The sequence below is a fragment of the Plectropomus leopardus genome, chromosome 14 (genome assembly GCF_026936395.1).
Source record: "Plectropomus leopardus strain MGB_pleo_1.0 chromosome 14, ASM2693639v1, whole genome shotgun sequence".
In the NCBI taxonomy this organism is placed as follows: Eukaryota; Metazoa; Chordata; class Actinopteri; order Perciformes; family Serranidae; genus Plectropomus; species Plectropomus leopardus.
In genome coordinates this window covers 21263882-21290277 of record NC_142189.1, presented here as the reverse complement: position 1 = coordinate 21290277, position 26396 = coordinate 21263882, and the positions used below count along the sequence as shown (strand labels likewise).

The 26396-nt window shown below is 42.5% G+C and overlaps 1 protein-coding gene across 1 annotated transcript in view; it reads left to right on the top strand.

Annotated features, from left to right (window-relative positions):
• The window catches only part of LOC121953658 (cysteine-rich motor neuron 1 protein), a 45041-nt gene extending 20338 nt beyond the window's left edge, over nt 1-24703 (top strand). Inside the window, exons 5-15 of the mRNA XM_042500845.2 lie at nt 3629-3808; nt 7170-7373; nt 8207-8335; nt 8696-8849; nt 12660-12781; nt 14286-14504; nt 16299-16514; nt 18223-18444; nt 19721-19843; nt 20230-20408; nt 21609-24703. Of these exons, the coding sequence (XP_042356779.1) occupies nt 3629-3808; nt 7170-7373; nt 8207-8335; nt 8696-8849; nt 12660-12781; nt 14286-14504; nt 16299-16514; nt 18223-18444; nt 19721-19843; nt 20230-20408; nt 21609-21797 (1937 nt within the window). The 3' untranslated portion in view covers nt 21798-24703. The remainder of the gene's footprint in view (nt 1-3628; nt 3809-7169; nt 7374-8206; nt 8336-8695; nt 8850-12659; nt 12782-14285; nt 14505-16298; nt 16515-18222; nt 18445-19720; nt 19844-20229; nt 20409-21608) is intronic.
• Nucleotides 24704-26396: the final 1693 nt, after the last annotated feature.

Below are 26396 nucleotides of genomic sequence, written 5' to 3'. Positions count from 1 at the left end.
TGTTTACTCTGTGCTCCCAACAAATATTCGCTGTTTTACCAACAGAACAAATTCCCATTCTGGCCCCTCCACATGCATAAATGAGTGCCGTGTCCCGGAATTAATGGACTTAACGAGCCCAGTGACCAGAAAAGTGCTTAGGCTACGAATTTGCTCAACAGAAGTGCAGTGTCAAAGGGTTCCTGTCTGGTCACACGTCCAAAGGGAAAAGGTTCAACAGTTCATTGATGGGAATGCTTTTTATGTGCTCCAGTCTGCCAGTGGGGAGGGTAATCGAGTCCGGCAGGCCGGCGGGGGCTGAATGGCAGCCGTGGGGGCCATGGGATCAGTGTTTTGATAACAAGTGTCTGCTGCTCTTTGGGCCTGGGGCTTGATGCCTTTTGTGCTGCCCCTACCGTCCGTTAGGCCTGCATGACTGCGCGCCGTGTCAGAAAGCTCCGCAGACTGGGACACGGACAAGGACACACACTGGGGCCCCTAGTCACCTCCCCAGAGGCCCCCAAAGTATTGGCTACAAATACTGTATCTTAGAAGTCTACACTGCTTTCAAATACCATACCTATCCTCTAATGGAACGAACTTTAGCACGGCCCCCCATTGTCTCTGCGTGTCTGGCGTGGACTGATTAACTTGTTTCCATTGCCCATTTGGCTGAGGGCTCATATTTAGTCAGGGTCAGTGTGTGCAGTGACAATAAATCCCACCTGTGTGTTTTGGCCTCAGTCGATGATAGACTCTTTCCACTGTTGGCCGGAGAATGGCTGTATCTGGGTGGCAGAGCAAACCTGGCAGCGCCGTCCTGACCTGATGTCATCTGATGTTACAGATGATCCTGTTTGGTCCTGTTTAGCTGTGGTGGTCTGCTGTTTATCAACACTTAAGCTGGCACTCATCCTGCACTATGTCCCCTGTAGTGAGCCCTGGATGCAGAGGAGGTTTTGGGACTCCACATGTTCTTTTGAGATTTACGCCAGTGTTAGGCAATAAGGCTGACATCACCGCGCTAACGGTTCTCAGGGGGCTCAGTATGAGTTTGTTATAAACACGCAACAACCATTTCCTCAGGCACTGATGAGTGGTTGTTTTTGTGACATAAGTTAAACTCATATTTCTGCTCTGTCATTTGATATTCTGGGCTGATCAACAGTATCACTGCAAAGTTGATTTTAATAAATCCCATCATTATTCTACTCTGGGAAAAACTCATGTTTCCCACTGCGGCTTTGCTTCAATTGGCTGTAAACCACAAGATGCGTCAGTATGACAGTCCGTAATGAATGATTTAGACAAGCTTAGGGTCATTGTTTTATGGCCCATCCACATCTCCACATCCAATCCTCACCTCAATTTGGAGGAAACTGAACATCACAAAGCATGACTGGAATTTAGACTCTGTGCCGCAAGTTGTTTTAGGGATTACCATTAACAAACACTGCGGAAATCACATGTGAGCATCCTCTCATGTGACTTCCTATTGCTTCTGTGAGCGTTAAAAAACGTTGCCATGCCTTTTGATTTAGGCCAGCTAAAGTGCTTATTGCATTTTCTCTGCTTGGTTTTGCTGCACGCAAAGCAGGACGGCAGGAGAGAGAAAGAGAAAGAGGAAAAAGGCTGAAAGAATGGAACAGAAAAGATGGCAAGGCGGAGAATAAAAGATCAACAAATCCCACTCTACTTTCAACTCAGTTGGCCCACCTGCTTTGTATTAGAGCACAGTGCTGGTTGTCAGGAGGCATAGGGTCATCGGAGCAGACGCTATAAGTCTGCACCCGAAGGTATGGTGTACAGATGCTGTCGTAACCTCCGCCTCTCATTTATAGTAACCGCTGGCACCCACATCTGCTTGCATCTGTGCGATGCATTTACTTGCCTAACTAGCGCAGCTACTCTTCTATGAGTCTGGAGACTTTCTTACATAACCACATTGCCTCAGTCCCTGAATGTTGGTGTGTTTGATGAAGAGTCGCTGTGTGGTTTGTTAAGATCCTAGAAAGTCGAGTCACCCAAACCAATGTGGTGCGTTTGTATGAGTAATCTAGTATTAACATTGAGATGTCATACTGTAATCCTCCTGCTCCTTTGGCTAAAAAACGACTGTTCATTTTGAATAACGAATCATGTTATTTTTATTTTGTGGAAATTGCAACTCATGTGGTTATTATAGTTATTATGCATGATCTTAAAGGGACATTTCTCTCCAAAATCAAAAATGCATATTTTTCTTCTTAATTGTGGTGCTATGTATCATTGTAGGTAGTTTTGGCATGAGTGGCAGAGTGTTGGAGATATCGGCCGTAGAGATGCCTGCCTTCTCTCCAATATGATGGAACTAGATGTCACTCGGCTTGTGGTGTGCAAAGCATCAAAAATACATTTGAAAAAGTTGAACAGCAATGCCTCTTTCCAGAAATTAATGACCCATTTACTGAAGATAATTTGTTGACCACTTTGTTCCACTGCTACACCCACCTACCTTAACACCACACGAAAGGAAGAGCGTCCTCCTCGGCTGATCTGTAATGTTAGCTAGCTCAGTGGTGCTAGGTGAGCTAGCAGTACATACATGCTTCCTTCTGTGCAGTGATTCGGTTGGTGGATGTAGATTGATAGAAAGAAAAAAGTCACTACATAGGCCTTCTCACAACACGGTCTATTCATTATCTTGAGTAACTGGGTCATGTTGTCTGGAAAAAGGCATTGCTGTTGAGTTTTACAAATGTATTTTTTGATGCTTTGAGCACCACAAGCTGTGTCGAACCTAGTTCCTTTATATCAAAGAGAAGGCAGACATATTTACGGTCGATATCTCCAACTTTCAACAACTCAAACCAAAACAATCTAGAATGATAAATAGCAATACAGGTAAGAGGAAAATATATTTTTGATTTTAGGGTGAACTGTCCCTTTAAGTGTCAAGCGGGCAATGACAAGGTCTTTCCGTCTTCTGGTTGTTACTGGGCCTGTTGTTTGTACACACGACCAGACCGTGGTTTTCTTATGGTGCTGTAACTAAGCTCATTTGATTTCATAGTAGAGGAAACACAGCGAGATTCTAAGATGCTTTTGGGAAAAGCGGGCCAGAGCATTGATTCACTCCACCTGCCATCAGCACTGTGAGCCCAGATTCTGCCAAAGACTCAGACCCACTACTGTTTTCTTTAACCCGCCTCTGCAAGAGTTCGACACCTTTTCAAGACTTGATAGATCCCTGTGAAATTCCTCCTTGTGGACTTGGCTTCATTGTCTGATAAATGCCATTCCACCCCACAGGCTTAACCTCAGCCATCATAGTCTGCCTCAGCACCATTTGGTTCAGATAAACATTTCCATCAATAGCAGAAAATGAGTAGATGTGTGTTTATGAATTTGTAATTGATTGTGTACCATTCTGATAGACTCTCACTGATCAAACTTGACATTTGTGATGAAAAACTGCATTTTTCTCACATACAGTCACGAGGAGAGAATCCTTGTGTTAATTTTTGCCAAATGTGATGGATACCTGACAGAGCACAGCGCCTTGTTTCGTCAACTGTATAGTGTGCTAAGCATTATCATCCCCAAATGGTGTTTAGTTTAAAGTTGTCAGCATCTGTTGAATTCTGCTTTTCCTTGTTCCTCTCCTTAGTCACTCCCAAGTGTGTCCACAATGGGAAGGAGTTTTCCGAGGGAGAAGTGTATCGCATGGACCCCTGCTGGCTGTGTCAGTGCCGGGGAGGAATCTCCTTCTGCTCCAAGGCTGAGTGCGCTGAGCTGGACTGCGAAAACTTCTACATTCCAGAGGGTGAATGTTGCCCTGTCTGCATAGGTACGCTCATTTACTTTATTATTTTGTTAACATGTGGCAACTATAGACTGTATAAATGAGTGGACATGGCAGGGTTTTCCATACAAAGTTGTTAAGTTTTAATCGGCTCTGCAGGGCATTTGACAGCGGCAATAATGTCATCTAACGGCACTAATGATGAATCGCAAATTTGCAACATATTTTGCTGACACTAGATGCAGCGTCTTAACTTGCTGTGAGCTGTAAACTTCTGAGCAGAAGAGCAGTTTCTCTGTCTCTCCCTCCATGCTGAGTAAGTCTTCTTTGCTGCTACAGGCGCAGCTGCTTAAATCAAAGAGTAGCGTGAAAGTCAAGAGGGCTCAGTCTGCAGCAATATCTGGAGACCAAAATGTCCCCAGAAGTAATCTGCACAGCACACTGACTAAACAAAAAAACAAACCAAACAAAAAATGACTGCTCAACTTGAAGCAATCTCAGTTGACTGAGGGGTCTCTGACTCTCTGAATCTCCGACTTTAAAGGGGCAGCCCTAGACGTAGCCACTGTGACGTCATCCCGTGGTTTTTGGACTTCCATTTTGAAGCCTTGAGCATGGCAAATTTGCCGTTTTTTCGAAGCAAAGGTGATCATATCTGGACTTAAGGGTGGAGCTGGAAAGGATAGACATTGCTACACCTTTATGCTGATTGACAGTCTATCCTAACTGTAAGGTTGCTGTGGTAGCAACTTGCCAATCACAAAGTGCGCCACTTCTTTTTTGCAGTCTGTGTTGGCGGTTAAAGTCTTTGATTTGCCAAACATTACACTAGACTCAGGAGATTTTGTTCTACACTTGTGCCACTGAGGTTTAAGTCGAGGAGGCCTGTGTGGTCAGCTTGAAGAGTTGAAAGCTGATGCATTAGAGGTAGAGGTGATATCAAAATCCACCATGCCTGACACTAACCTCCAGTGACCCTACCCTAATGGCTTCCTCATATAACCTGCTGCCACAGTTGTTAACATGACTGGCATACAAGACACACACTAAAGAGCCAGCCAGGTATTCATTTCCACTTGGGAGACTTAAGAACATAAAAACCTTTCACCGTGTTTGGTTTGACTTTGTTATATCTGGCTCTGGCTTAATGGGGGAACCCAATCGCAAAACACATGTGCTCAAAGCCAGGTAGGGAGTTCTGTTATGTGCACTTGTTAAAAAAATGGGGTTGCAGTGCATATGGCAACCACATTACAGTCTGCCAGAAGCCAGTGATGGAGATGGTTGCCAGTTTTAGCCTGGGCCTCCTTGGCCTCAGTTGACTGGGCACATGAGGAGATGATGTTAGGTCAGTTTTGGAGGTACGCCTGGAATATGTAGGCATTTAGATAGTATGGAATACTTTCATCTTTTACTTATGGAAAGCACGTAACACACTGCTCTTTGCGGGGAACATTGGCTGTGCTCTTAATGCTTTTGATCTGGATTAAGGTTACCTGGTTGTGATTATTCTTAAACCTCTACCAATCAATATTTCCATTAACACTGGATCAAATGTTTGTCTTATGTGAAAAAGTTCAGCCTTAGAGATGTATCACCACACTCTGCAGTTCCCCTCAGCTCAATAAAGCACTTTAACTTCTTTCAGCTCATTGTTTTGGTTTTACAGCCCACAGCTTTACTGACTTTAGCAGGGGCAGGCAGCCATTTTTAGCAAAAATGCTATCCAAACATCAGACAGACAAAGTTAGCATCGAGCTTGTGAGCACAGTGGGGTATTTATGAACTTTTAAGTCAGATTTTTTTTTTGTCAGAAGTAGGTGGAGACCAAAAACAGAGCTGAAAGGAGAGTAAATATTGGACTTGTCAGGTGGCCAGAAACATGACTCCAAATAAATGTTGTTCCTTGTCTGCCAGATGAAACTTAGAAACTAAGTAATAACAGGACAATTTGAAAACAGCATTTACTTAAGATGCAAAAAAAAAGAGAGAGGGACTGCAGGAAGAATCTTAGCAGAAGAAACCTGTTAGTCATTTGCACATTACGTCAAGGTATGGCAAGTTTAAAGTGGATGCTTTTTTTTCATACTTAAAACTCTATATCATATTGCATACAAGTAGGTGCTAAAAAGTATAATCTTGTCTTGGAGACACCAAATTTTTTAACAGGAAGCAAATTAAAAGATGCATTATGGGAAGTGTAGGCCTCAGGATTTTTGGAGCTTAACCAGTACAAGGGACAAACTATCTGGATATCTGGGCTTCTGCTGCATCACTTCAGACTACTCTTTTTTAGCTGTCTTTCATTAGTTCCTGAGGTTTGTGGAAGTAAAATATTATCCTGGAGTGACCCTTTAAAATGTCAGCATAAGGGTCATGATACAACATACCTGTACACGTGGAGGCAGAGAGAGAAAAGGAGAGGGAAAAATAGATCCCGTTCAGGTTAATCACAGCCATATGAACAGAACCGCAGCAGCCAAAACTCAGCTGGGATCAGATAGGGCAAACAGGACACAATACACAGCACCCTTTCTCCCTCTGACACACATTCAGTAAGCCGCACCAAACACATAAACACACAGAAATATGAACGCACCATTGTTTCAGCCTGACACACAGAGAAAATGCTGAGACCACCTTCTAACCTGCCTCTGTTACCAATAAACAGTGCAGCAAAAACAATTAAAACTGTTTTTAGTAAATGAAACAAAAGGCTCACAGAGCTGGGCTCAGGCATCAGACTTCACCTCAAGCTGAGCCGAACAGCTTCACAGATTGGCTTTTAAACTGTCCGCAACTTTATGGTTCCTACTTAAGGCTAATAACTACAGATCTAAAATTGCTTTCCATGCAAAGTTCTTAGTTTGCTTTGGACTGAAATCAAACACTGACCTAGCCTTTGACATCAGAGCTAACTGCTGAAACTCTATGGATGAGCTAAGGCTTTCAGCCAAAAGGTGAGTGGACACTGTGGGGACCAGCAGTTATGAACGTCATCACACTTGCTGTGTTTCCAATGATCAAATCTCTCTCAGGACGACATAGTGATACCCTAAAACTCGTCTGTCTCTTTTCAACTTCAGTCACTATGTATGTTGGCATAAAGCCAGGGGCCTCTTCCCACTTATACATTTTGATAAGTCATCTAAAATTCAACAGCTCTTGGTGACAAGCCAGTTTCCATATATTGTTAGCTCCCTCGTGGAGTATCCTGCTTCCTTCAGCTCTGCTCTTACTCCGTCTTTTGTTAATTGAATTACAGTAGAGGATGTAGCATAAGGTACATTAGACTGTCGCTTTGGGTTTATTCCTTTCAAAAAACCAAACTATACATGTGACTTAGCAAAGAATCAGATCAAAGATTCCTTAACCCACAAGGCGTATGTCCTTTCTTTCCTGTCAGATGTGGAGTTATTGTCGATGGACAGCACTAAAGCCAGTTGCTGGGTGAATAATAAGCTGCGGGCCCATGAGGAGCAGTGGAAAGAAGACGACTGCACCTTCTGTCAGTGTGTGGATGGAGAGCCGCACTGCACGGCCATGGCCTGCAAACAGAGCTGCCAGTACCCTGTCAAGATCCCTGGAGAGTGCTGTCCTTTCTGTGAAGGTGTGTTGGTGTTTGGTATTTATCACATCTAACGTATAGCTCAGATAGATACGAGGTACATAATAACCCACATACCACACGTCGGAGGCTCCTGTGGCCCCGCAGCTCTGCTACAGAGGCCATGTCGGCATGGGCTCATTAAAGGGGAGGCCACGGAGCATTCTTCAAGCTGCAGGGTTCTTTGTGTTCCTTTATTACCCTTGCCCGCCAAAATGAGACCCACCTGTGTGTGCGAGGCTATGCCGTGCTTTTAACACAGGAGGCCACATAATTGAAGTGGATCCTTTTTTTGTGAGTGTAATTAGTTACAGCTCATTGGGCTGCTCCTCCCACAGAACGTGGCGAGGGACATTGACGGGAATCGCTATGGTGCTATGGCTGTGTGTTCCCAGCTATCCTCATCCTTTATTGTGGCTTCACAATAAAGCTGGCCCTGATTCAAGAGGCTCTTGGCTGTCTAACTTCAGTCCAGGGGACACTCTATTGTCTCCGCTGGTAGTCCTAGAGCTATGCTTTTTAGACACATTCAACTTATTAATGGGAGACAGTTCCACACAATAAGACGGAGAGGTATAATCCCCCTTACAGTGCGACCCACCCTGGTGTAATTGCTCTACATTTATCTGTAATTACTGTTTACTCCAAAAATAAGAGCAGTGTAAATAGGTAGCTATTACAGTTGGCACCAAAAGCATCGATGAGGTATAACACCTGAGGGGATCCTAGCACACATATTTAAAAAAAAAAAACCAGAAAGAAAATCATAAAAGAAATCACAGATTGTTGTTGCTCTCATGCAAAGTTCTTAACCTCCTTCGTCTCTTGTTTTTCAGAGCCGTCTTACGAAACAGTTAGCCCCATGCTATGCCCTCCCCTGGAAAACTGCTCCCTGTCAGGGAGCGACTGCCCCTATGGCTTCCAGCAAGACAAAAATGGATGTCTACTCTGCCAGTGTCTCAACAGTAAGTTTACTTTCCTCACTTTGTGTTGGAACTAAAGGGTTAAAGTTTCAGGGACTTTCTCAAAGAAGCATTAACATGATTAATTACATACTGCTTCTTGCAGATTTGCATTATAATAGTGTAAATACTGCGCTGTATTTACCTGTGTGTTCATGCTGATGTCAAAACAATTTGACAACCATTTAGTTTTGACAGCAACAAAAGACATGTTCGTATCCGTGACAGCTTATTTGCGTACAGTCTTTTTAAAGTTCTCTGTCACAAGAATGTTCCTGTGAGCAGCCCCACAGCAACTCGTGCCTTTGCCTTTGATGGATTGCTGTGCCCGTGATCAGATGACCTCTCCCTCAACTCTTTCAGATGACTCCTGCCCTGACCTGGGAAAATATTGTTCCCTGCAATGTCCAATGGGGTACGAGAGGGACGATTATGGCTGTGAGGTCTGCGAGTGCAGCATCCCTGTGCCCAAGTGCCGACCTTTGACCTGCACCAAGACTTGCCCCTATGGATATGTGTAAGTACACCCAGTGAGTTTTTTCATCCCCCATGTCTAGCTGCACTCATTTGTCAACAGTTTTTTCAGCCTGTTCAAAGGCTAAAGAAAAATCTGTGGCTCTCAATGATGTGACGCGCTAAACTCCTCATGCTCACAAGTCAGAAAAACCTAAGTGTATAGTGGTGATTGAAATTTCTTTAACATCGGTGATAGGTGATCGGTATCATAATTTCCAAAGTTTTACTCGAGGAAGAAGGGTTCAGTCTTAAAATCAGGTATTACGGGCGTTTATTTTTATTAATTCCATTAAAGCTGGGGTAAGCAGAAATCTGGAAAAGGCAGATTCAATACACCCTCCTCTTGCAGCTCCCCTTCTCTGTCCTAAGCCCCTCCCACCAGACATAAGCACATACTTCATACATTAACTCAGTATTTCCCATATATTTTATTTAATCCTATTTTATTGTACAGTTGCACACAGTGCATTCTCTCAGTTCCTCCTCGTCTCTCTCTCTCTCTCACACAAGTGAGATAAGAATTAGCTAACTAGCCAACCCACTCTCCTTTGACCTCACTCCCTGTTGCTGTAGACTGCCTCCCCAGGAGAAGAGAGGCAGCAGTAGCTCGGGATAAGGACCTTCGGCCGGTGACTGTAGCAGCTCAAATTCGGACAGCCCACCCTCTCAGCGCCAGGCGTCACAGAGGGCCGGGTGCCAGCAGTAGCACTACATCTAACCTCTGTAACAGCAGAAACAGAAAGTTTGCTGATCCGGCGGGGAGTCAGGGCTGGCCTGTCCCCCATAACTGGGGTTTGCGCTGGTTGGGAGAGTAAGGCGGAGGACACACTGTGTTTCTAGGCTCCCAGTAAAGTTAGCAACATTTCTGTCCTTCCTTAAAGCATTTTGCCAGTATCTCTAACACTGAATCAGGTGCTTACCAAAGGGACATGCACATGTGCCTGCTTTTGTAGAACAGCCAATAGGAATGCCATCTCTGAAATGGCCTCAGCTAAACTTTCTAAAAGCTACAAAAAAACCTTTCTTAACCTAAAAAAAGCCAAGAGGAGGTGCATAATAATAATAATAATAACAACAACAACAACAACAACTACAATAATAATAATAATAATAATAATAACAATAATAACAACTTTATTTATATAGCAACCTTTAAAAACAGAGTCTACAAAGTGCTTTGACAAACAAAGCAAAGCAGAAATGGGATACACAGACGACGATACAACAGAGAGCCAAACAGTCCTATTGAACACATGCGAAAAGAAACTAGGGTGGAGTTAGAATAAAATTAAAAACAAGTGGACAAATAATGCAAGATGCAGGAGGCATAATGTCAAATAAAATTATACAAAGAGATAGCGCAAAAACAACAGAAACAGAAACAATACAAGCAATCAAACAACAAATAAAATAGATGAAATGAAAATAAAAAAGAAAGAAATAAAAATACATAAAATAAATCTTTTAAAAAATTAATAAAAAATGACATCACATAAAAGCAAGTCTAAAAAAAAAGGGTTTTGAGTTTCTCAGTCCACTTGCATTACAACATTCTCAAATTTTATCATGGGATTTTCACACAAGGATGCTAAAATGAAACTGCCTACCCCAGCTCTAACAAAGTTTCCCCCATCAGTCACCCTCTGTATTTAAACTGGTATGGTTGAATGAAAAGTTCAATATGTTATCAAGTGCTTGTTTGGTCCTGGTGAAAAGGAAGTCAAACAGGCTATTGCAACAGCAGTTTGCCATCCAAGATCAAAGGGCCTACCTTGGTGGCCAATCCCAGGTCTCTGAATCTGTTTGTGCATGTTTGTGTGTGAGTAATTCACTGTGAGGTCCGCACCAGCCTCTCAGCCCCCCTTGCAACTCCTCTCCTCCTAATCCCATTTAACCCAATCAAACATCTGGAAGTGCTCTCTACAGGCACTGCTTGGTCCCCAGGCACCACTCTCATTTCATAAATCATCGTTCCGTCTCAAAACAACGATCAAAAACACATCAGGACAAAAGCGGCCTTTATGAAACGTATACAGTTGGGATTCTTTTGGGTATCTCAACCATGCATGCTGTGGAGCCACGGCTCAAGATGGGCCCGATATGTCTGCACAGGATACCAGAGGAGCGGAGAGCAGAGGAGAGAGGAGTGGAGAGAGGATGAGGGGGACCCTGTGGGGAAAAGAAGAAGCAGGAAGTCCTGGCTTTATCCTTCATAAGCAGCTGTTTAGGTCTAGCCTCAGAAGTCCTGAAATCCTCTGAGAGCCTGCCAGCCTTACAATGCAGATCTGTCTTCTCACACAGGACCTCTGCAAGCAGCCACCACAACGAAACAAAAGGCACAAAGAGTCCCTGTGTTTATACTGGTTGTATTGATGACATCCTGTGAGTACTGTAATGAATATATCCAAAACTGAAGGTCTCCAAAGCGCGATGAATGTAAACTGTGAGCACTCCTCTCTCTAGTGTTAACAGTCCAGATGAAGGACACTCTCAGGGCAGCTCTTACAGCTGAAGTTGTGTTTTCCATCCTTCATAGCTCAAAATCATCACTGTGACCTCAGGGGGTCATGAATGGCATTCTCCTGGCCATCACAGTTGCTGCACACTGGAAATTGTGCCGAGCCAGCAGTCCCCAGGGCCTCGAGGGCCCCCAGTGCCTCCCCAAGCCCCCTCTATCCCCCTGGAGCCCAAAGCGCTGCTTGGCATTCCACACACCATCTTTAAACAAAGCCTTGCTCTAAGGTCGCAGCTCTCTGTCTCTGTATTTGTACAGTGAGGCGCTGGCCAACCCCTCACAGTGTTGTTTCAATAGCTGTTATTGCTGTTTCAGCATAGATAGGGTCCTCTGTTTGCCTGAGATGCTCCGTCCTCTTTATGGGACGCAGCACTGTCCATGACTTCAAGGGCTTCTTTTTTATAAATGCTGGCCTGGCAGATGAAGATTAATGAAGTCATTACCCGGGCCTAATGAGGCCACTGCTTCATAAAATGGATATCATCACTTACCTTGAGGGAGAGACACTAGGGAGGCTGAGAGAGGCTGAAAGAGACAGGGAGGGAGAGACTGGGTGTCTACAATGTAAGAAGTGTAGATACAGGTCATTCTTTTCATCTGTTTTTCACAATTTATCAACCTGCAGCTCATCCATGTTTTATTAGGCAGATAATTGGATCCAACTGCTCCTATTTTTAGCCTTTTGCACTTCAAACTTCTCTCTGTGTTTGTGAGTATATCCCTTTAATGCTCTTACAACTGGACTCAAGTTAATTTCTGCTCAGTTTACGTTGTCATTTAATTTACCTCACTATCAGAGGACTCTCTCTGTTTGTTTGTCTGATCTTCTCTGTACTTCCCAATCAACAAGCCCGCATTAGCTCTTATCTTTGGTGCTCTTATATGTCCACCAAAGGCTTTTGGAGCAATAAGGATGGCAGCAGGGTGAATTGAAAGCATCTGAATTGGCTTTAGATTGCTCCTTCCAGAGTCTTTGGGGTTGGTATGATGTGCAAACCACAGGGATGTCACGTGTCGGCCTTTTATTTGGCCTTCTTCAAAGGCGGCTAATATTGAGAGGGGGAAAGCAGGTCCAGATGTTGATTATACCAGACTCGAGCATCTGGGTTTTACTCACTCACAACACAATGTTGCTCCCTTAGACCTCTGTTTATCTTGGAGGAATCCTCATTGTTAATCTACATTTAATTATTTGAGCTGCACACGAGTGGCTTTATTTATATATGTGTGAGTGAGTGTGACTTTATATATGTGTGTGTGCTTCATCATGTGTATGTCTGTTCTCCTGCCCTGCAGGAGAAACAAGCACGGCTGCGAGATGTGTCGCTGTGTCAAGTGTCCCCCCTTCACCTGTGACAAGCACTGCAGCGATGGCTATCAACAGAACAGGAAGGGCTGCTCCATCTGCATGTGTAAAGGTAACTGATCTGATCTGGTGTAGAGATCACCTGCTGCAAAATGCAGAGAAATACATCTAACCATTGGCTATATACACACACACACATATATATATATAAATGTATATGACATCTGGGCACCACCGCTTTCTGTAGCCGAAATAACAGATGGTAAAATGGTCAAATGGTAAAACTAAGTAGTGCTCATCAACTATAAACCAGGATTGCGTTACTGAGTTGCATATTTCTCACCTCAGATATTTTCAGAGACATGTTTTAGCTTCACGTTTAACTGTAATACGAGGTGCAGCTGGCTGCCATTGCTTCACACAGACTGTTCTACATTACGTCAGGCGCATAGCATTCTGGTAGTTGTAGGTTTTCTACCTCTTGAGCAGAAGCACCCTTTTCTCTTGAAGTATTACTTTAAGAGTTTTATGAGTAACTCTGGCACATAACTAAAGTTCCACCAGGGTTCAGGTCAGAGGATGGTGCGAGATAGGAGAGCTCTGTTAGAGTTGAATTTGTGCCACTAAGCTGCAGCTTTGATTTCCTGTGACCTTCTGCTGCTCCACTGAGGTGACTTTTTTGGATGCTTGTTTTGGTTCTTGTTGGTGTTTAGCTCTATCCAGGGGCTGTGTGTGCAACTCTAATTAGATTCCCTCAACCCCAAGTTTAAAGCAAGTATGCAGATGCCATATTTGCGCTGCACCACATTTTATGTGATGTGTTTATTTTGCCAGTTTGGCTGCATTATAAATATTTCAGATTCAAATATACTTGTGGTTTTCCTGTATGGTAAGGTGATCAGTGCAGCTGGCTCCTCATCTCCTAAAACACACACTCTCACACCAGGGGCTACTGCAAATAAACTGCTGTTTACCTGATTTGGAAACTCTTGTATAAGTCTCTGTGTGGACTGTTAAAATATTTAGGGATAGGAAACTTTTTTTGGAAGTATATTTTTTGTGTGTAATGAAAGAGAAGAGACAAGAAACATCTGCCTGAACTCTGCGACTTCGTACAGTTCACAGTGTTTGTTCCAGATCCCAGTGGATCCCTACAAACTTTAAGAGCCCTGTTGATTTTAACACATGCTGGGGCCCACTTATTCGCAACTTGGGCCCTTAAGAGTAAGATCTACATGTCCCTCAGCTACAACTTTTTAGTTTTTTTGTCAGCTGACAAAAACTGTTAGAAATGTATTAGGCTCTATTCGTGGCTGGATTATAAATTGATTATTCTGACATAATAACTCAATAAAGGAGGATCAAATATTCTTGACCGATGAATGTCCCAGTATATGGAACCATAACCACTTCAGCCTCTAATGAAATTGGACCTATTTCAATAATACTGGCCTGTTTTACTGTAAATCATAAATGTACGTAATGAAATTTCCACAGTGAATTTACAAGGTTCCTCGCTCTCACAGACTCTGTTGCTTTTTGAAGTTCTGCACAGCTATTCCATGAGTCCTCAGCCACCCCACTAATGCCTGTGACTTTCATCTTTGTGTTTCTAGAAAGTGGCCACGTCCCAAGCACCACTGCCCTTGCCCCAATGCCCAGCTATTGCCTCACCTCCAATGGACACCGATACGAGGAGGGTGACGGCTGGCATGACGGCTGCCGCGACTGCTACTGCCACTCTGGACGGGAAATGTGTGTGCTCATATCCTGCCCCGTACCCAGCTGTTCTAATCCAGTTGTGAGGCCTGACCAGTGTTGTCCTACATGTGAGGGTAAGTGTCTGCAATTCCACTGTGACTTAATTTTACGTTGAGTTTTAAAGGATATTACCATTTTTAAGGTTATCCTGGTTTCATATGAGCATGATTCCTGGTCATTCAAACTTATAGTGTAGGCCACTATTCCTACTAGTGCAGGTCAGGGTTCCCACTGTCATGGAAAAGCTGGGATTTTAAAATCTCATTTGTCAGGCCTGAAAAAGTCATGAAATTGGTGTAAGTCATGGAATTTTGTTGTTTGTAATACAATTATTTTTTTCATTAATCTTCTGTAGAAAACCTTCCACATACAATTTCAAGGCTTAAAAAGCGTATGCCTAAATTATTTTCCAGACTTGCATGCAAAAAATAGTTTATAATCAAATGCATTATACACAGATAGTATAATTGATTCCATTTTCTCTCATATCTGAAAACCAGTGCCAGAATTAAATACTGTAAAAAAAACAAACAAACAAACAAATAAACTCTACCAGTAGTGTTAGATCAGTTTGGCTGTTTCTTGTGCAGTTAACCTCTTGGAAAGTTCTTACCAGGAAATTACAACACAATGAATTAAGGCCATGGCTCCACAGGTACCTACATACAATATCTCATCTGTTATTAAATTTGAACTAACATCTTTGGACTCACCTAACCCTTAAAAAGCTGAAAAAATTGGCTAGATTTCTGAAAAAAATATGGAAAGAAGGCAAAGAGCAACACAAGAAGAACTGATCCAAAAATTTGCAAGAAATTTTGTTTAAAAAAAAAAGTACAAGAAAATAATTATAATTAATAGTATAAATTAGTAAGAAAAAAACAGACAAATAGTATTGTAAAAACAACGAAATGACCTGGAAAAAGTGCTTACGTATTATATTAATTCTGTAACATTATATATATCGTTTTCCCCTAGCTTTTGTCTTCTTTCCCAAGACATTTTTTCTCTAGCTTTTTAAAAATTACTTTCTAAATCTACTAATTTCTTGCAGTTTTTGAAACATATCTTACTAAATTGCTTATCGCCTTCTCTCCATGTTTTTTGAAGAAATCACACCATTTTGCTCAGGCTTCACAGGTTTAAATACTTGTGAAAGGCATCTGAAAGCACCACCAACAGTGATGTCACTCCAGGTTTCAAAGGGTTACACACTCGACTACCTGTCAGAAATGGTTGTGAATAATACACAAGCTTGCTTACAGGCACACAAAACTCTTGGCAACCCACAGCATACAGTCCCCTGACAGCTCATTCATCTGAGATCTTTGGATCATTAGCTAGCTTTTAGGCCTTTGACTTGTTGACTACTTTGACTGTCAAACACACAGTCTCTGTCTGTTTCTCTAAAAATGGAAGGCACACTGATCCACACCCACATTTTTTTTTTTAAATCCACAACCCTCCAACTCATGCTGGATATTTATGGAGAAGTGACTCAGTTGGCTGTTCAAATATTTAGGAGTGAAAGAATGTCTACAACTATCAGAAGCTACACACACTTTGCAGTCAGGGGACAACAGGTTAACTCTTTGCAGATGTCTGCTACTCTGCTGGACACAAAGATGTTTTCAACTGTCAAAACACAACTTGGACGCCACCCGAAACTGCCCAAGGCTTCTTTCTAATGTCAGCGGGTCTCCCATGGGTCTTAATTCGAGTAACCTATGACAGTGTTTACTGTTGTTTCACTTTGTCATCTGGTATTTATTGTTATGGGCTGAGTGAATGTTTGGCACAGACCAGAATGTGAATTTGAATACACACACGTGACTGTTTTTTTCCCCTCGCTCCTCTTTCTCCTGCAGATGAGTCAGGCAGCGGTCAGCCAGAGGGGATGGACATGGTGGTGTGCAGAGCCCCTGGGGGGGAGTTTTACGTGGAGGGGGAGACCTGGAACCTGGACGAGTGCACACGGTGTACCTGCAGGAAAGGACGTGTCCTGTGCGACACTGAAGTGTGTCCCCCAGCTCTCTGCCAGACACCGATCAGGAACAAGGACACCTGTTGCCACGTATGCCCAGGTAACAGAAAACAGGAATGCAGGGGTAATTTCAGATAAAACTCAGCGGGCAACAGAATTAGGGGTTGTGAGCAGGAAAGTATAAAGCTGTTTTGGATGTTCTATCAGCATGTGGTTTTGGAAGGTCTTGCATGTTGCACTCTGTCGGGCAGTTTTATGTTAGGCACACAGACTCATAAAGAAACCAGCCAAGACCGGTTGGATTTACATCCTCCAGGCAGGCAGCAGCACATGTGGACTGCTTTCACCCAGCGGCCCAAACCGGCGCTTCATACATAGCTTATAGCTGGAAGGCTGAGAATGCAACCAATTTTGCTGAATCTGTGCTAATGCTCCCGTTATGGGAATAAACTTTGACACAAATGTCTAGGCGAAAACCGCACGCATATTTTATTTACAACTGTACCCAAACACTCTAGCCTCTTCTCATACACTTAGAGTCAACATATCCCAAGCACTCCCGAGCATGAGGCCGACAAATCAGCAATGCATGACTGCGCCTGAGAGTCGCTCCTTGAGAATGCCGGGCCGCCTTATCGCTGCATCTCCCTTCACAAAAGCAGATTGTCAGAGGCCGGCCTTTGATATATGTATGGGCCTGGTCACCAGGAATGTGGGAATAATACACATCTCACTGACAGGCCCTATGATGTATGTGTACAATAGGGTAGTGCAGTGTGTACAACCTCGCCAAAGTCTTTGGTCGTGAGGAGGCCATAGATCTCAGGCCTGCGGGGTATGAGGAGACGGAGAGATAAGGCCTTTCACTGAGCTGACATCTGCCATATGGAGTCACTTGTGCTTGTGTTTAACATACAGTAAAGCATCTTATCTTGAACGTAACCCTAAAGGCCTAATAACTTCAGTGGATTGAGATGTTATACAGATGGGATAAATACAGCAGTCATGTAGAAGCAGCTATATTTAACTCTGACAGTTTTTTTCCTTTGAAAATGGCAGTGCTCCTCAAGCTTAAAGGGATAGTTCAGATTTTTTTGAAGTTGGGTTTTATGAGGTACTTATGCATAGACAGTATATTACAAACAGCAGTTGTAAGTCAGCATACCTCCACTTTGGAGAAGCAGGCTGGAGTTCAACATGGAAGCTAAGCAATGTACTGCTGTGAATGGGGGAAGCCACTAAATGTATTTTAGCCCCCAAAGAAAAGTCAATTTAAGTGAACTACCTTAAGAGTGTTCTTCTAAGCGAAACTCTGTTAAGAAAAACATTGATTTAACATTGCTGAGCACAGGAGCTGCTGGTCAACCGCTGCCTCAATAAGTTAGCTTGTGTGACTTTGGTGTTTAAAAGGGTTAGTTCTGATTCATCAAAGCCACACAATAATAATAATAAATAATAAACAATAAATTATAGTAATAATAATAAATTACAGGCTGTGTGATGGGAAAGTAAAGTGGTGAAAATACTTAAACTGATCCTGATTTTTTCAAGTCAATAAAATATGTTTTGTTGCTGAACCTTTCACAGCAGCACATTGCTTGGCATGCTGACTGTCGTCTACTGTATGTCACATACCCCCACTTTAAAAAATATGAATTATCTTTTTAACTTAAACTATAACCTTATATACCAAGTCCTGTTAAGCAAGGAAAGAGCCTGGAAAATGACCTAGCAGACAGCCGTGTGTCTTACCTCAACCTTTGTGAATTTTCATTATGAACCCTGTTTATACTTGTGTGCAACCACAGAGGAGACGCTGAGCCCCTTGCTGCCAGTGAACAACAGCCAGCAGGAGTACTGCATAACTATCGAAGGAGACGTGCTGCTGGCCGGGGACTCCTGGAAGGCCAACGCCTGCACCAGCTGCACCTGCAACAACGGCACCATTCAGTGTTTCTCTCAGCGCTGTCCGGCTGCCAACTGCCGGGTGCCCGTCTTACGCAAGGGCCAGTGCTGCCCACACTGCCTCGGTGAGTATTTAGGTGCGCCTCATTAAAGAGAAAGCTGCCTTTAGAAGGACTCGTGCCAAAAAAAGCTGCTTTGAATATTTTTATTACACCAAAATATACTCACCTTTACACTAAATATGGTTTATATTGGTTTATATTACATGCTAAAATGTAGTTTATGTAACACTTCCACAAGCTGAGAGCAAGAACTGTCAGAGTTTTTAAGTAAGTACCACTGGAACAAGGCACAGCCTGTTGTTGGGAAAGTTCTAATTCATAATGCTACTTGTCAAAAAGAGGGCGTAACTGAGGGAATGCCGGTTACCAGACTGGATGTGTGTGTGTTTGTTCATTAGACATAGCCACTCTGGCGCTACATGGGCAAACACCATCATTCGCAACAACATTCCATGTGACATACACACACACGCTCGGAGCAAAAACATTCCTCAAGCATCCGCACATTCACACGTGTTTCCTGTCGCCGGCTGGATCGGCCCCGCAACGCTCACTGTGCGGCGGCACAGGAAGGCAAAGCTCCATGTCAGCTTTTCCTATAGAGGAAAACCTCAGCATAGGCTCCTATTGTTCACCCTGATATGTAGCCGTTTTCTGGCCTTTGTTTTTGTTATTTGCTCACTGGAAAACAGCTTTTTACGTAATGCCTTTTCAAGGCAGTGCAGTGGAATTTTAGGGCAGTGTTTCCCAACTGGTCCAGCCACGGGGTTTCTCATTGGTCATTGGTTCAAGGCCCACACATAAGATATAATACCACATACTCAGTTATATTTTACAGAATGTAAACATGTGGGCCTAGAGCAAAATAAAATGAAACATATTGCAAGAATAAGGAGTAATTACTTACAATTTAATGAATAAATAGCATTGCAACCAAAAGAAGTGTATATTATTTCTTTAAGATCATGCAGTTTCAAAAATGCTGCAAAGACACAGCAAGTTGCTCGGCCAAGTAATACCAAGAACAAGGCAATAAAATAGTTGCTGTAATAGAAAAAAAAAAACTCATGCTACAGCAGGAAACAACACTTCAAAATTAAAGCTCTGCTGGAAATTCACACTACTTTAAAATGAAGCGTGTTCCTGAGTTACTTGCGGTCCATTGAGAATGGACCAGCAACCCACTTGTGAACCATTGGTTTTAGGGGACAGCTCCTATAAATGCAGCTTATTCGTCGAGACACAGAGGAGTTCAAACGGTGACTCTCAGTCTGAAATGTTTATATGTGGAGTGTTTCTCCAGTGATATCAGTAATGGATCTTGTTCCTTTTTCAACAGAAATTACAACGTCAGTTCCGGTGATGGTGTCCACCAACGCCCCCAAGACAACAGCCTCTGTTACAGTGGAGACTGCGCTGTGGATCACCACTGTCACTGTACCACCCATCATTGCTGATACTGGTACCTGTGCAATAAATCCCCCCACACACTCTGCTATTTCTATTCCCTTTAGTACACTGTGTAGTGGTAACTCAATCCTAGTTATTGGCGTCATTGTGTGTACTTTCCCTGTCAATCCCTCTAAATGTTTATACTAATAAAGAATGTTTGGGCTGCCTTGATGAATGAGTGAAACTTATACTCACTTATGTTAAACCTAAACAATAATAATAAATGGACTCTGCCTAAACATTAGACACCCAGTGTTAATTTTTCTCTGTTTGAGCTGGGATGTCTGCCAAAAAAAAGAAATGAGCTGTTTTTTGATTTAGATTTGGTTAACAGGGTGGGTATGGTACTGAAAAAGTTATAGGGTATCTGATATTAATGTTGTCTGTGTCCCGCAGATGAGCCAGGTTTGGGTGAGAATTACCCCAGCCAAACAGAGATGGCTGTCATCTACCAATCAGCAGCCTGGATCCTGGCTGGTCTCCTCCTGGCCATTATTATCTTCCTTGTTGTGGCGTTGCTCATCAACAAGAAGAAGAAGTGGGTGCAGATGTCCTGCTACAGCGCCCCGAAGAAGGTGAGAAGACATCTTTAAATTGCATGCTTAAAATACTGCTAAAGTTTACACACTCCCTTATTTAACTAACGGTGTGGACGGTGTTAATGTGTGGATGGGTCACAGAGATTTCTCCTCAATTCTTCAGGTTCTGCTACAACCAGTGCTAAAATTTTCATGATATTAGGATTAATGTTCTAGAACAGACCTTCGGGACTGCTGTGGTGACAAACCTTTAGCTGTACAGGAGAAGTGTGGCTGCGTTGATGTTATGCGGTGATACTGCACCCCAAGATGGTTCCAATTCATTCCAGGGAAGCTGTTCACCTTGCACATATGCCAAACAAGTTTTCCGATTTAGTTCTGCGGTATGCACAGTAGTGTTTATCCCGGTGGCGCCGCCTGTGAGTTCCCGCTTGGGTCATAGACTTCACATTGTCGCAGATTTTTAAATGTCTTTTCTTAGCTTGAGTAAAGTTTTCCAAATATAAGATCTCAGTGGCTCAAAAATTCATAACGGAACGAGTCTTAATCGACCCTGTTTGTAGTTTGAGGTGTCCTGTCAACAGTTTTAGACGTCTTTTTTATAATGGTGGCTTATAGGTAATACTGCAAGTGGCCCTTGAGAGAAATTAGCTGCAAGGCTGAGCATCTTCCCTGTCGTGACAGGCGTCTCATTTATTGGGTTCCAACCATAGTGGTCAGTAGAGGGCGCAGTCTGTGTGAGACAAAATAAAGGTTACGATATTTTAACTCTAATTCTAGTGGCGTAGGCTTAGGCTGGTGCTCCTATGCTGGGCTCTGCCTTTGCTAATAGGACTAAGGTTACAATATCGTAACCTTTTTTTGCCTTCATCATAGTGCAGTCAGAGAGTGACAGGAAGAGGGAGTGGGAGTGGGAATGGGGATGACACGCAGCAAAGGGCCGTAAGCCAGAATCGAACCCATGCCGCTGCAAAGGACTCAGCCTAAATGGGGCGAATGCTCTACTCCCTGAGCTAGAGGCTGCCCCTTGCTTCCCTTTTTCATGTTCTTTCAACTGGAACAAGGCCACATCCATCATAAAATCCAAAACTGTGTCAGAAAATCAGAACTAGAGTATTATCAGAAGCCATCTCACGCAAACTAAAATACATTTGTGAGCTTTCATCACGCTATGAAAGCCTGAACTGCTTCAGTCTAACAACAAGAGATTATGTTCTTTCTCCTTTTCCTGCTTAGACTGTGATCCTAAAGAAGCACGTCAACAAGAACTCAGTGGTCTACATGGAGCCTTCCAAGGAGAACAAATTTCAGAACGTGAAGAACGACTGCGGCATCATCCATTTCTCTCCAGAAATGAGCTCCACCTGTGCAGACAAGATGACCATCCCCAGGGCCAAGCTGGGCAATGACTGGACGCCACGCTAAAACAAACACAACAAGACACACAGCTACAAGTGTGCAGATCAGAGCTGTCCGGCACCTCCCACTCTCTCTCACTGACTGCTGTCTCCATGGTGATTAGTGCAAACAGTGCACACAAACACACCTTGGGTGCCACCTTGTTCCCACCCTTCTGTCTGTGTGAAACCGAGGATGCTCTACAAGAGACAAACCGAGTGACCTCTGTTTCTTTTAATATGTGTCCATATTGTTCTGTGCTTGGATCTTTGTGGTGGAGTGAGATGCTGGGAGGTGGATGGACGGGTGGACGTATAGAGGACACAGCCACTCCAATGCTTATTATTGCCTCCTTTTGAAACTGGAACTTTGAGGCAATAAGAGGAGCATAAAAGCTTTAGGTCAGGGGTTGCAGTTGAAAGGGGGTGTAGAGGATGCTGCCCCCCCCTGAATTCAGCAGTGCTTCATGGATGTAATCATCTTCATCAGCAGGGAGGCCAAAGGAACTGATAATCCTGTTGGACCAGCAGCCAAATCATAATAAGTCAACAGGCTTTACGTACACCCCCAGATCCAACCCCCTGCTTTAGAATGTGTGGTTTCCATCTTAGTTTTTGTATATTTTTACAGTATTTGTACTAGTTGTAGTGTTGTTCTTGGCCACCTCTCGTTTTTATTATGGGTGTCTCCGTGAGGCCAGATTGAAACATTTTGAAAATGCCAGTCTAAACATTCCCGCGATCAAGTTCAGGAAGGACACGCTTCCCAAATAATAGCCCCGTTTCTACCTTCAGATGACCCGAGTCATTCCATTCAGAAAAAGTCCGACAGATATCTGCAATTCTATGAGATGAAATGTGAACTCTCGCTCTGAGCTCGTCCGCAATACGGTAGCCAGCGGTCTCCGTCTTTCCCCTGAGCCTCATCTGTCAAAGACTCTTCCAGAAGGAATCGGTTGTACTTCGTCATCACGATAATTGCTGAGTTGAAGTGATGTTCATCCAAGAAGTCATTTTTACTGACTGCAGAGTGGTGCCAGACCCTTCATCTGGACCTATGTGGAATGTCTTTAATATCATGCCTCACTCCTAACTTCATTCACAGTTGTGTGTTTGTGTGTGTTTGTGTGTGTCTGTGTGTGTCTGTGTGTGAAGGTACTGTTCACACTGAATGCTAGCATTAGTGATTAGTGTTGTTTCATTTTAAAGCCTTAATTCTATAGCCTTAATGCATATCTTGCTTTCATTTAGTAAGTGTGAGCCCATATCAAGGAATCTGAAAACAGTAATACATTCACCCAGCATTAAAGGTCGAGTGTGTGGGATTTAGGGGCATCAATTGGCAGAAATGTTTTATAATATTCACGACTATTTTTTTCATTAGTTTCTAATATAAACATTTTTTTCTAGTTCCTGCTTGGCTCATTGTGGTGTGACAGATTTTCAAATCGCTTTTCTCAGCTCAAGGAAAGTTTTACGAATATGAAACCATCACATGGTTCAAAAAATCATAATAGAAAAAGTCATAATTGACTTTGTTTGCAGTTTGAGGTGTTCTGTCATTCGTTTAATGGACATAGTGGTCTGTGGGGATTTTTGCTGCAATACCACTGCTGGAAAAAAAATTGGACATAACCCCGGGATTCCGCCAGCATCATGTCCAGAGCATTACGGCTGCGGCACTGTTTTGCTCCGTCCCCCACACGGCTCTCTACCCCACCAAGCGCGTCTGTTTAGTGTTTCAGATGCCCGTGCCGCGGCCGTAACGTGCCGCTGACGGACTCGGTGGAATTTAGGGGTAAGGCTGAGCGGCCTTCCTGGGCATACGCTATAATAAATCCATGGGCATGCCTCCTTCAAATTGTCAACAGTTGCCCAGCGTGCAAACCCAACACTGACTGTAGAAAGCCCGTACGCATTTTCGCATCTGCCACCGCAGTTCTACATGTTTGACACAGGAGAAATTTCAGTTCTACAACCTCAATGCTAGACACAAAACAAAACGTGTATTGCATGTTATATTATATACCTGTCAATAACAGCCTAAATCCTACACAGAAGACCTTTATGAGAAACTAAAAGTGTTGTCACATGTTCCTCAACTCTTCATTCACATGTGATTTATCTGTTGTGGAAGAGTGTAAAGTAGGCTTGTTAGTAACTGTACGTAATGGTACACACTACAACATCAGAGTATGTTAAAGAGACATAGCACTTTTCTTTGGAGCTCTTTGGGCTTTCTTTTGTCTTATTTTAGAGAGCTCCCTGCAGGATTCTTTTAGGGATAAAGTCCCTAATCAGGGATTTGATATCGGCATATTAAGCCCACGGAGATGTTAAACCACTCAAGTGAACATGCTGTTGCAGCTAGAGGCTTCTTACCAATCTGATCAGTAAGGAGCGGGGGTGGGGTCTGAGAAACATTACGAAACTAACTGTTGTTTCATAGGAGAAGGTTTGGGATCAGAGTTCTCAATCCATTGCCAATTTCTCAACACAAAGACCGTTCTGATGCCAAAATTGGTTAGAGACCAATTTATATTGAAGTGTTTTAGTAACTCAGTAGATTTGTGTCTGTTTGAATCATGACCATGTGCTTTAAAATGAAGAGGTGACTGTAAAAGCTTACGCAATTCTTTGTTCTTCTATGTGTAAAAAAATAGTTTAAATTAGTAGGACAGAAGAGTACCTTATTTATTTTTTCACATAGCTTTATTTATTAATACTAAACTATAGTTTGAGATTTTTTTTTTCTTTGAAAAAATGAACTTTTGGTAGCCAAAGCTGCTGTACATTGTAGACTATTTACCATTTCTATCTGCTATATTCTATACAACCTTATTTATTTCTCTGTTGCAAAACTTGTAAATATGTTTCCTAGATGATGAACTGCAACATTTACACTTATTTTGAAAAATAAATGTGTGAACCAAAGTGGCTCCACTTGGATGATACTTTAACTAGCTGGGAGGAATAATTCCCTAAAATGCGGTGATGTCATTCAAGATGGTATCTGTTAGTGGTTTTTAACCCAACTTACAGAATTGCGAGCTCATGCACATCTGGTTTTGGATTTCTGCTTTAAGTGGGACTTTGTCTTCTTGTAGTTGCTTTAAATCTGGTCGTTTTCCCTTGTTTTCTTATCCCAGTAGCACTTGCAGATGTGTTTAGTGGTGGTAGGTTGTTTCATAGGGGGGCCTTCCTTCTTTCTTTTTTCACCCTCTCTTTTCAAACTCTTTTTTTCCTCCTCCTTTTAACTCAGTGTTTTTTGTAATCTTCTTAATTTTTCTGCACTTAAAGTGTTTTATGCAGGAAAAAAATGTCCAACAAAAGCTCACTGAAATTGGCAGGTGAGTTGAAATTCCACCCAAACATTTGTCATTTGTCTTTAAGTTTAAATTAAATAAATACTCATAAATAAAAAATGAACGAGGTAGTTATTACCACACTTGTTTGCACAGTTGCGGATGCTTTGTCTGAGCTTCGCTAAGCAGTTTTTGGATATTCTGCCACTAGAGGGGGCCACAAATGCGAAAAGTTTATTCAGCCTCGGGGATTAATACAATCTATAGTCAATGCATAAAATTTGATTATTGTAAGTGCTTTAAGATTAAAAAGACAAATAATACCCCAGTTTTGCACATGCAGTATTTTTATCTCAAGTTTGCAGAAGGTGTGAGAGATGCCATGCTGTAGAATGACCTTTTGGTGTGATTTTGGATGACATGCTACAGTATGACATTTAGGCGCAATTTCAGACATTCTATAGTATGATATTCTGGTGCGAATTGGGCCAACATGCTATAGTGTTACTTTTTGATGGAAGTTCAGATGACATGCCATAGTATGACATTTTTGTGCTGTTTTCGACGACATACTACAGTATGACTTTTTGGTGGGATTTCTGTTTTGGAGAAAATGCAATAGTATGACATTTTGGTGCAATTTCGGACGACATGCTGTTGTATGACGTTTTTGCACTATTTTAGTAGACATGCTACGGTATGAATGTTTTGTGCAATTTCGGATCACATGCAAGTTTAACTTTTGGTATTATTTCGGACAGCATGCTGCAGTATGACTTTGGTGAAATTTCAGACGACATGGTGTGGTGGGACTTTTTAGGGCATTTCAGGCCATTTTTTCTGACATGCTAAATTATGAGGTTTATAGCCAATTTTGGCCTTTATTGCCTTTTTGTATACTATGATGCATCAACATGCTGTTTTATGGGATTTGGAGATGTTTTTGGATGTTTTTTCAATACTGGATACAATGACATGCCTCTGTTGATAATATATTATAACCTTTTTGGTCATTTCTTCGATATGCTATATTATGGGGTTTTGGGCGGTATTTAATCGTTTTAAAGCTATGTCATGTCTCAGCACGCTATTTTATGCTATTTTGATGTGTTTTCAGCTGTTTTTGGGACATGCCGTTTTTTGACATGTTTACCATGCTCTAGCCTTGCTGTTTTGGTCATTTTTTCAACATGCTATAATATGTTTTTATGGCGTTTTTTGCATGTTTTAATGCTATGGCGTGTCTAAACAATGTATTCTATACTATTTTGGGATGTTTTCAGCTGTTTTTGGGACATGCCACATTTTGACATTTTCCCATA